Raw genomic sequence first — 12,212 nt, forward strand, 5'->3', positions numbered from 1 at the left:
GCAATTTGCTAAATGTGGATTTGTCTCGAAACATCGTTGCATACACACACACACCGACACATCTATCCACACACTGATCTCAAATTTGGCTTCAATTAATTTGGCTGCCAGGCATCGACAGCACCACCACCCTCTCTGCGGCCACCACCCTCGCCGCTGCCACCACCTCCATCGCTACTTTGCTAGCCAATTTGCAACAGAAGTGTGTTTGTGGTATTTAGTTTTGTTTGTTTTTGCATCATTTTGGCAGGGTGCTTGATTACATGACGCCCCGAAGTTGCAACATGCCAGTGGGTATTTGTCACACTCTACCCCTCTCTCAACTATTCTATTTTTCCCTCAATTGATTTGTTTTTTTTTTTCTATGGGCATTGGTATTATTTTTAAATTGATATTTGACTATAGATTGTCAGGCGGTACATTAGCCCCGAACGGATTCAATCAAATCAGTCAGTGGTTGATATTTTCAAAATAAACGCGAAAGATAAAAATAACGTCATTTATATTTAAAACAACATTCTTGAAATATTTGAAAGCGTGCAAGACAATGATTTTGCAAAAAAAAAAATAAAAATAAATTTTACAAAACCATTAGAAAAATACTCTTAAAAATCCACCAGACTCTTAGAAGAAGAATATCCTATTCCATTAGACCCTATTTTTTCAAACATCCACACAAGGCGTGGATTTTTTTAAAAAAGATTTTTTCAAGGCGTGGATTTTTTTAAAAATATTTTTTCAAGGCGTGGATTTTTTTAAAAATATTTTTTCAAGGCGTGGATTTTTTAAAAATATTTTTTCAAGGCGTGGATTTTTTAAAAAAATATTTTTTCAATGCGTGGATTTTATAAAAAAATATTTTTCAAGGCGTGGATTTTTTTTAAATATTTTTTCAAGGCGTGGATTTTTTAAAAAATATTTTTTCAAGGCGTGGATTTTATAAAAAAATATTTTTTTAAGGCTTGGATTTTTTAAAAAATATTTTTTTAAGGCTTGGATTTTTTAAAAAAATATTTTTTCAAGGCGTGGATTTTTTAAAAATGATTTTTTCAAGGTGTGTATTTTTTAAAAAATATTTTTTCAAACATCCACACAAGGCGTGGATTTTTTTAAAAAAGATTTTTTCAAGGCGTGAATTTTTTTAAAAATATTTTTTCAAGGCGTGGATTTTATAAAAAAATATTTTTTCAAGGCGTGGATTTTTTAAAAATATTTTTTCAAGGCGTGGATTTTTTAAAAAAATATTTTTTCAATGCGTGGATTTTATAAAAAAATATTTTTCAAGGCGTGGATTTTTTTTTAAATATTTTTTCAAGGCGTGGATTTTTTAAAAAATATTTTTTCAAGGCGTGGATTTTATAAAAAAATATTTTTTTAAGGCTTGGATTTTTTAAAAAAATATTTTTTTAAGGCTTGGATTTTTTAAAAAAATATTTTTTCAAGGCGTGGATTTTTTAAAAATGATTTTTTCAAGGTGTGTATTTTTTAAAAAATATTTTTTCAGGGCGTGGATTTTTTTAAAAAGGATTTTTTCAAGGCGTGTATTTTTTAAAAAATATTTTTTGAAGGCGTGGATTTTTTTAAAAAGGATTTTTTCAAGGCGTGTATTTTTTAAAAAATATTTTTTCAGGGCGTGAATTTTTTTTAAAAAGGATTTTTTTAAGGCGAGTATTTTTTAAAAAATATTTTTTCAGGGCGTGGATTTTTTTAAAAAATATTTTTTCAAGGCGTGTATTTTTTAAAAAAGTTTTTTAAGGCGTGATTTTTTTAAAAAATATTTTTTCAAGGCGTGGATTTTTTTTAAAATATTTTTTCAAGGCGTGGATTTTTTTAAAAATATTTTTTCAAGGCGTGAATTTTTTTAAAAATATTTTTTCAGGCCGTTGATTTTTTAAAAAATATTATTTCAAGGCGTGGATTTTTAAAAAAAAAAATTTCAATGCGTAGATTTTTTTAAAAATATTTTTTCAATGCGTGGTTTTTTTTAAAAATATTTTTTCAAGGCGTGAATTTTTTTAAAAATAATTTTTCAGGCCGTGGATTTTTTAAAAAATATTATTTCAAGGCGTGAATTTTTTTAAAAATATTTTTTCAGGCCGTGGATTTTTTAAAAAATATTATATCAAGGCGTGGATTTTTTAAAAAAAAAATTTTCAATGCGTAGATTTTTTTAAAAATATTTTTTCAAGGCGTGGATTTTTTTTAAATATTTTTTCAAGGTGTGGATTTTTTTAAAAATATTTTTTCAAGGCATGGATTTTTTAAAAATATTTTTTCAAGGCGTGATATATTTTAAAAAGTCGTTAATTTTTTTAAAAAAAGATTTTTTCAAGACGTGGATTTTTTTAAAAATATTTTTTCAAGGCGTGGATTTTTTAAAAATATTTTTTCAAGGCGTGGATTTTTTAAAGAAGATTTTTTCAAGGCGTGGATTTTTTTAAAGAAGATTTTTTCAAGGCGTGGATTTTTTTAAAAATATTTTTTTAAATATAAAAATATTTTTTAAAAAAGATTTTTTCAAGGCGTGGATTTTTTAAAAAATATTTTTTCAAGGCATGGATTTTTTAAAAAATATTTTTTCAGGGCGTGGATTTTTAAAAAAAAAATTTTCACAGGGCGTGGATTTTTAAAAAAAAAATTTTCAGGGCGTGGATTTTTTTTAAATATTTTTTCAAGGCGTGGATTTTTTAAAAAATGTTTTTTCAAGGTGTGGATTTTAATTTTTTTTTTTCAGGGCGTGGATTTAAAACAAAATTCAGGGCGTGGATTTAAAAAAAAAATCAGGGCGTGGATTTAAAAAAAAATCAGGTCGTGAATTTTTTGCAAAAAAATATTTTAAAAATCCACGCCCAGAAAAAAAGATTTCAAGCCGCCACGCAAGGCGTGGATTCTAAAAAATCCATCCATTTTATAAACATATATATGTTTGGGCATATTGTCTTTATGATGTGTATATGTGCAACTTGTTGCCTCATCCGCTAAGCGGTCATCGTTTTTATTTTTTTCTTTTAATAATCCGACAATTGAAATTGAAATTTGATGATACCGCCCACCACAAATCAATAAGCCGATGTTGTTCTTTCAATTTCCAATAACCTATGACAAGCTATAAGAAGCTTATAAATGTATAAGGGAGACAGCAGGTAAAAAAGAAAGTCAAAAAAAAAATATTCTTAGAACCTGTAAAGTATGACGGAAGACATTTGCAGGTGGTCATTCAAAGAAAAAAATAAAAAACAACAAAAACAAAGAAAATGTCCCCACACAATGTGGGAAAGTAACACCACATTGAAAATATTAAATTTTTATAAAAAATTAGTTTAATTTGGGCAATTTGACTATTTTGGATAATTTTTAATTTTACCCGGCAATTTTTTCAAAAATCCCCACTTTTGAGGATTTTGCTAATTTTTCGAAATTTCAAATTTAAATTGAAAATAAATGTAATTGGGATGTTTTTAAGTGATTTAGGCGCTCTAAAACGTTCCCCGGAATTTGTTTTCAAAAATCCCCACTTAGGGGAATTTTTGAAAATCATTATGGGAATTCCAAAAAAAATCCCCATTTCATGGGATTTTATAATTTTTTAAAAATCAAAGCCTCTCTTTACTAATCATATAATAGAAGTATTTTAGGTAATTTTGGCACATTTAAAATGTTCCCCGATAATTTTTCAAAAACCCCCATAAGGGAATTTTTGGAAACAATTTTGAGAATTCAAAAATTTTGACAAAAACTAAGCTTTTTCTTCACTAATAGCATAAAATTATAACATTTAATGTATTTTCGGGTATTTTAAAATGTCCCCTGTTAATTTTTCAAAAATCCCCACTGGGGGAATTTTTTGAAATAAATTTGGGGATCAAAAATTTGCCGAAAATTAAGTTTTTACTCCATTATAAACACAATATTATAATACTTAATGTATTTTTGGGTATTTAAAAATGTCCCCTGTTGATTTTTGAAAAATCCCTACTGAGGGAATTTTTTGAAAAAAAATTGGGAATACAAAATTTGCCGAAAAGGAAGATTTTACTCCTCCATTAATACAATATTATAGTATTTAATATATTTTCGGGTATTTTAAAAAGTCCCCCGTTAATTTTTCAAAAATCCCCACTGAGGGAATTTTTGGAAATAAATTTGGGGATCAAATGAAGTTTTTACTCCATTATAAACACAATATTATAATACTTAATGTATTTTTGGGTATTTAAAAATGTCCCCTGTTGATTTTTCAAAAATCCCCACTGAGGGAATTTTTGAAAATAAATTTTGAGAATTCAAAATTTTGACAAAAACTAAGCTTTTTCTCCACTAATAGTATAAAATTATAACATTTAATGTATTTTCGGGTGTTTTAAAATGTCCCCTGTTAATTTTTCAAAAAATCCCCACTAAGGGAATTTTTGGAAATAATTTTAGGGATTCAAAATTTGCCGAAAAGGAAGATTTTACTCCACCATTAATACAATTATTATAGTATTTAATATATTTTCGGGTATTTTAAAATGTCCCCTGTTAATTTTTCAAAAATCCCCACTGAGGGAATTTTTGGAAATAAATTTTGGGAATTCAAAATTTGCCGAAAATGAAGTTTTTACTCCACTATAAACATAATATTATAGAATTTAATATATTTTTGGGTATTTTAAAATGTCCCCTGTTTATTTTTCAAAAATCCCCACTGAGGGAATTTTTGGAGACAAATTTGGGGATTCAAAAATTAGCCGAAAATTAAGTTTTTACTCCATTTTAAATGCAATATTATAGTATTTGCTGTATTTTCGGGTATTTTAAAATGTTCCCCATTAATTTTTCAAAAATCCCCACTGAGGGATTTTTTTGGAAACAAATTTAGGGATTCAAAAATTTACCGAAAATTAAGTTTTTACTCCATTATAAACAATATTATGGTATTTAATGTATTTTCAGGGTATTTAAAATTTTCCAACTTTCTGGGATTTTTTTTTTATAATTTGACGATTTTGAATAAATTTTAATTTTCCCCGGATTTTTTTTTCAAAAATCTCCACTTTTGGGGATTTACAAATTTTTTTTATAATTAAAATTTCTAAATCGAAAATAAATGTAATTGCGATGTTTTTAAGTAATATAGACAATCTAAAAATTTTGCCAGGCATTTTTTTTAAAAATCCCCATTTTCAGCAAATAAATGTAATTGGGCGAGTTTTAAAACAATTTAAGTCATTTGAAACATTTCCCCGGCAATTTTTCAAAAATCCCCACATTCTGGGATTTTGTAAATTTTTTAAAAATCAATGTTTCTTTGTACTATTCATGTAATTGAAGGGTTTTAAGTAATTTTGACAAATTGAAAAATTTCCCCGGTAATTTTTCAAAAAATCCCCACAGAGGGAATTTTTGGAAACAATTTTGGGAATTTAAAATTTTGACAAAAACTAAGCTTTTACTCCACTATTAACATAAAATTATGGTAATTAATGTATTTTCGGGTATTTTAAACTTCCCCAGTTTCTGGGATTTTTTGAATAAACATTTTTTGAAACATTTCCATGCTAATTTTTCAAAAAATCCCACTTTTGGGATTTTAAAACTCTATGTTTCTCTTTACTTTTTATAAAATTTAAGCGTTTTAAGTAATTCTGACAAATTTAAAATTTTCCCCGGTAATTTTTCAAAAATCCCCACTGAGGGAATTTTTGGAAACAACTTTGGGAATTTAAAATTTTGACAAAAACGAAGTTTTTACTCCACTATCAACACAAATTTATAGGATTTAATGTATTTTTAGGGTATTTTAAACAAAATCCCAGTTTCTGGGATTTTGAATAAATATTTTTTGAATAAATATTTTTTGAAACTTTTACCCGGCAATTTTTCAAAAATCCCCACTATTGGAATTTTAAAAATCAATTTTTTCTCTTTACTTTTTATAAAATTGCAGAGTTTTAATTAATTTTAACAAATTTAAAATTTTCCCCCGTCATTTTTTTCAAAATCCCCACTGAGGGAATTTTTTAGAAACAAGTTTGGGAATTCAAATTTTTACAAAAACGAAGTTTTTACTCCACTATCAACACAAAATTATAGGATTTAATGTATTTTTAAGGTATTTTCAACTTCCCCAGTTTCTGGGATTTTTTGAAACTAAATGTGGGATTTGAAAAATTTGAAAAAAAAATCCAAAAAATGAAGCTCCCGTTGATCTACTCATCTTCTTATAACATAATTAGGGGAAAAACTTACCTTCAAGACAATGGACAAACTGCTGGCTGTTGCGGATTCTGAGAATACACTGTCATGGGACTGAGAGAGACCATCGCGGGAATAGTCACTGCAAGATAAAAACCGAAATGGGATTTTAAATATTTTTTACAAATTTTAATAGATTTCAAATCCCTAAAAATTTTTGAAAATTTCTACCCACCTATCAATCAAACGTCCTTCACTTAAACTCCTTTGACTGTCGGACATTTCACCACCACTGGCACTGCTATTTTTGGCAGCCAACGAGGTATGGCCTCCGCCACCACCTCCACCGGTGCCACTATCATTGCCACTACCGCTATCCAAATCCTGTGAAGAATCTCCCACACTGCGTAACTTTTGGCGTTCGGCAAAGAAATTCCTTTGCATGGCACCGGGGAAAACAGCCACGCCTATGGATTGTCTTGAAGGCTTACTCACCATACCTCCCGAGGAGGTGGTCGAAGACATCGACACATGATGCTGCTGATGATATGAAGCGGTCGTTTGGGCTGTTGTGGTACCAAACATGTTCTCGTCGTCTTCAATGCTCTCTGGGGGCTGCTGTTCTAAATCTTTGGATTGTTGTTGTTGCTGCTGCTGCTGCAGATGCTGCTTCTTATTTTTATGTTTCGATTTTCCTTTCGATTCGGCCGCATTTAAATTTGGATCATGACTTTTGTGTTTACCACCACCACCTCCGAGCAATGAAATATAGGAAGATTTCGATTTCGGCAACGACTGGGTCAAATAGGCGTCATGCAACTGTTGATGGGTCAACGGGGAGGAGGGTGATGAAGCCGAAGCTACCGAGGCAACGGACGAGAGGGTGGCACTGCGTAGATTTTTCTCACTGGTACTACTGGTGGCGGGTGGTGACGCTGAGGTCGGCGGTGTATCTGCGGATGATGATCCCGCCGCCGCTGTTGTGGGGGTTGCTGTGGTTGTTGTAATGGTACGTCGTCGAAAAATACGCCTCAGATTACGTAACGGATGAAATCGTCGACGTTTTTGTTGTTCTACAAAAGACCAAAAAAATTGCGAAAAATTTGGCATTATTTTGTGTTTCACTTCGAGACAGCCGTAAATGATTAACGAAATAATTTCATCACAGGGAGATTTGAACATTATTTTAAAGAAAATTTTGAAAATTAAAAATTTTGAAAAAAAAAATTAGATTTATAATCGAAAAAAACTAATTGAAAATAATTTAAATAATTTTGATAGTTCAATTTTGAAGTGTTGGAAAATTAAAAAAAAAAACAATAGAAAAATATTTTTTCTAGGATCCACACAAGGCTCCCTATATAAGGAGTGGATTTTTTTTTAATATTTTTTTCAAGGACCTATACAAGGCGTGTTTTTTTTAAGAATATTTAAATAAGGACCTATATATACAAGGCATGGACTTTTTAAACATGTTTTTTTCAGCACTCTATAGAAGGCGCGGATTTAGTAAACAAACTATGTTTTAATATTCAGAATTGTGTTTCAGCATTGCCAACCTTAATAACCTTTTCATCCTAAAAGTATGCATCAGTTTTGTCAGTTTTCATTAAATATTACGCTATAGCCTAGGATATAATTTAATTTATCAAATTTGTTTCTTAAATAGTTAAAAAAAAATTAAATTAATAAAGTACCCTTAGCGAATCCACAAATAACCCACTCTATGACTATTTAGCTCTATGGAATTCCCCATTGACCTAACCTCCTACGGATGGATATTATCCGTTAGCATTTAAATATATTTGCTTAATGTATTTCAGAATTCTGAAGCAGCAAGCCAAAAAAAATATTAAATAAAATGACGCTACTTAGTCCCCTGAGCGTGTGTTGACATCGTTTCGAGCTCTTTTATTTTTTGTTCATTTCGTGTGTGTGTGCGTACAAACAGATGCATACTTTTAGGTGCCCGGTGGCACCTATATTTAATAGGAGCAAATGTTTGCCAGGGGCATGATGGTAACGTTGTTGTTGTGTGCTAATATTTTTATACGACGACATCGTTGTGACAACACAAAAGGACATGAGATTAAGTTAATAATGACTATTTATTTGCCATGTGCCATGTCATATTAATATCCTGACAGGCGAACAAATTCTCATACAGGCACACACACACACATGTGTGGATGTGGATTTAAGGATATGTCAATGTGTGTGTGCTTAAATTTCAATTTCATTAGAATGAAATTAATACCATTCTTTTGCCATACTTGATATACGATATCAAGGATAAATATTTCATAGAGATCCTTTCAGAAAATATCGAGGAGTGGTTGTTTATAATTTCTTTTGTCTAATCATTTGTTTGCCGTATGGCGGATATATGGCACTGAAGTGGTTTTCAGATGGAGGATGAAAATAGTTGCTAGGAGTGTTCTCTTGCCACAAATTATTTTTCGCATTCTCTTTTTCTTTAAGTAGATTTTTCTGTGGTTCTGTGTAACGTAATGGTAATCGACAGCTGACACATGTGACATAAATTAATTTTCTTTCTTTCTTTGAGAACAGCTTGGCTTGTTTTGGTTAATGAGTTGAAGGTGTAAATGTTGTAACTATTCGGATGCCTCCCTTTGCCTTTTACTTAATGGTTTGTGTTACATTCTAATTGCTGGAAATTAGTACAGATTTCCATGTTAAATGAAGAAAACATTAAATGTGTGATGCATACTTTTAGGCACATGGGGGGAAAATAGAAGAAATAACATATCACTACATATGTAAGGTAAAAATAAAGAATTAAGGAGAAAATAAAGAATTAATGAAACATAAGGAGGATTTTTCCCAATCGTTTTCTTAAGAAATTCACCCCTTATATGGGTCGATTGAAAAAAGGGTTTTAAAACAGCACGTGTTAAATTGTCATTAAAAAATAGGTCAAAAAAATAAAAAAAAAAATCCCAATCTCTAAAAAAAATATTTTTCGATAAAATCACGCCTGCATCTTGCTAATCCAACTAATAAATTTGGTCTTCAGGTCGTATAGGTAATGACGTTACTTATACGCAATTCTGAAAGGGTTTTCTGACAAAAAAAATTGATTTCCACACCCGCTTTAAAAAATATGTTTCAAAAATCAACTTCTTCATGTGTCGTAGAAAAATATTTCTTAGCACATCTAATCCTGGATAGGCGGTTAAAAAATATTTAAAAAAAAAACTCGCCACTTTATATAGGTCTCTAAAATAAATTTGAACTAAAAAGGTTGCGTTTCCAAAGGTCTTGAAAAAATAATTTTTAATAAATCTACTGCCTAATCAGTTCAACAAAGTATTTTTTTTCTAAATCTGCACTTTCTAGGCCCTAGGAAAAAATAGTTTAATAAGTCCTTCAAAGAATTCAATTTAATAAATTCACGCCTTCATAAACCCTAAAAATGTTTTAAATAAATCCTCGCCAGTATAAGCCCTAAAAATAATCAGGAAAAAATATTTGCCAAATGAATCGACACTATAATAGTTCCTGAAAATACATATTTATTATTACTAAATACATGCCAAAAACACCCGATATTTCTTCAAATAAAAGAAGTTGATCTTCGCTGCGTATAAGTTGTGACGTTACTTATACGCACTTTGGTTAATTTAATTTATTAATGTATTTAGTCACTTTAATTTTTTGTTAACACTTACAAATATTTCCTTATTAAATAAATCCACGGCTTTATAAACCCAAAAAAAAGACATTTTCTTTAATAGCCCATGCCTCAAAAGATCACAAAAAATATTGTTGAATAAATCATCGATACCTCAAGATGCAGAAAATATATTTGTTTTATGAGTCCACAACCTAAATAGATCCTGAATTAATTTTACTAAAAAATATAGACTTTCAAATAATTTTTATGAAACCAAACCCTATGTAGGCATTTAAAATATTTTTTATATTTTAAACCAACTCTTTGATGGGTCCTTAAAAACATTTTTCATAAATTCAAGCCCAAAATACACGATATTTCATCAAATAAATCAATTTGGTATTACGGACGTATACGTAGTGTCGTTACTTATACGCACTTTGATTATTTTAACTTAATTATGTATTTCTTCAATTCTTGTGTCTGTTTTTCAGTTGAAAAATATAATTCTCAATACTTCAAAAGGGGATTTTTCATTTATGACAAATCTCTAATTATAATTACAATTTGTATTATTCTGTTCCCCAAGTAAAAATATTTAAAAATCCAATGCTTCATCTAAAACGACCTTCAACTCATAATTTTGCCATTTTCCATCATCATTAAACAGTTTTGTATGGAGTTTTTATTTCTCTTCATAATACGTTCATTTATTTAGAATAAATATCATGTACACAACATGTAAATAATTTACACTTTCACTTTTTGCAAGAACACATTACAATACCTCTCTTCTTCTCAGCTACCTCAGTGAGTTTTAAAAAAAAAATAATGGCCCACAAAAACTGTTCATTCATTCCGAAAAAAGAGAAAATAATTATGCCAGTGGGTGATTTACATGTTCTTTTTGAATATTCAACGAAAACAAAACAAAAAAATCTCCATCAAAAGGTTGACAGTTTCGCAGCTATTACTACCACATTAAATATTCTGACACTCTTTACTTGCTGTTGTCTTTGCAAAAAAAAAAAAATTGTTTTGTCATCATAATACCCATATTGAGTTTCCATAATAATAATAATGACGAAGACGACGACGTCGATGTCAACGATAATGAATTTGTCTCTAGACTGGAAAATGATGTCAACATACAATTTAATTGATGTATGTGTCTTCTGCTGGTAGGCGCTCATACGTATGTGAGGGTTAGGTGGTGATGGGTGCCTCATTAAAAGAGGGCTACAACCTATTTATAATATCATAATTTTGCTTGTGAATGAGGAAATGAAATGTAAAGTACAGATGACCTAAGAAGGTTTGGCAAAAAATAGAGAAATATTACTTATAAATATTTTTTCGAATACCAAAATGATTGGATTTTATTTTCAATATATCTCTTCCAACGTTTAGAAATAACTGTTTTTCTAAAGACCTTGATTTTTAAAACAAATTTTTTCGAAAGTTGGATTCCTTACGAAGACTTTTACAAGAGACTGGCAAATCATCAGCTCAACATTAAATTCTTTCCTATGAGGGCTCTCTTCGCGTATGAAGACTCTCCTTTTCAGTTTTTACAAAATGAAAGCCTTAATAAGTTCTGCAAAGTTTATTTTTATTAAATATACACCTAAAGTATCCGATATTTCATTAAATAAATAAATTTGCTCATCGGTGCGTATACGTAGTGACGTCACTTATACGTACTATGGTAAATATAATTTGTTGGAGTTTTTCTTTACACCTAGAGGGCATTTTACAATGGAAAAAATATGCTAAAGTCTGCTCTTTCAGCTCGCCCACTACGACTACCTTCAGATTATCTATTTCGGTAACTTGCAATCACATATGAAAGCTTAATTTACATTACCAATAAAAATGCCTTCCGACTCTGTTGCGACACCTTTTAAATCGTCCATAGATACTTATTTCCGGTCGACGCAAAAGGTTTCCTACCAAAAGCTTGCTACTTCAGCATAACTATAAATTCTCCATTCAATATATAAATACTCCCTATCTTTAGCTAGCGTATAGTGGATACCAACTTCAGCAGGTCTATAGAGGGTCTATCTTCAGCTAGCCTTTGAAGAACTTTTACTTTGGCTTTTACTAAATACATGCCTTAATAAATCCTGCAGAATTTATTTTCGCTAAATCCATGTCTACAAATTACCGACATTTCATCAAATAGTTGAATTCGCTCATCGGTGCGTATAAGTAGTGTGCGTTACTTATTCGTACTATGGTAAATATGATTTATTGGTGCTTTTTTTCATTTCTAGAGGGCATTTCACAATGGAAAAAATATTCTTAAGATTATCTATTTCGGCAAGTTCCATTTAGATCGCCAATAAAATGCCCTACAGTCTAAATTTGGACAATTCTCAAATAAAGGCTCCCT

General features: G+C 29.9%; 1 protein-coding gene across 1 annotated transcript; it reads right to left on the reverse strand.

Annotated features, from left to right (window-relative positions):
* Positions 1 to 6,195: 6,195 nt before the first annotated feature.
* Positions 6,196 to 6,762, reverse strand: LOC133330175 (uncharacterized). The gene is made up of 2 exons (XM_061538676.1): positions 6,413 to 6,762; positions 6,196 to 6,319 (listed from the first exon to the last, which is right to left on the reverse strand). Exons 1-2 carry the CDS (start codon positions 6,760 to 6,762, stop codon positions 6,196 to 6,198), a joined length of 474 nt encoding a protein of 157 aa, XP_061394660.1.
* Between the last annotated feature and the right edge of the window lie 5,450 nt (positions 6,763 to 12,212).

The sequence above is a fragment of the Musca vetustissima genome, unplaced genomic scaffold (genome assembly GCF_032173495.1).
Source record: "Musca vetustissima isolate MV318-11 ecotype Yass unplaced genomic scaffold, APGP_CSIRO_Mvet_v1 utg62465, whole genome shotgun sequence".
In the NCBI taxonomy this organism is placed as follows: domain Eukaryota; kingdom Metazoa; phylum Arthropoda; class Insecta; order Diptera; family Muscidae; genus Musca; species Musca vetustissima.

Excerpts from the sequence above, each read along its gene's own strand:
- LOC133330175 (XM_061538676.1), bottom strand. The coding sequence starts at position 6,762 with ATGTTTGGTACCACAACAGCCCAAACGACCGCTTCATATCATCAGCAG. Across the intron at positions 6,320-6,412 it reads GAAGGACGTTTGATTGATAG|TGACTATTCCCGCGATGGTC; the intron begins GTGGGTAGAAAT and ends TTTATCTTGCAG.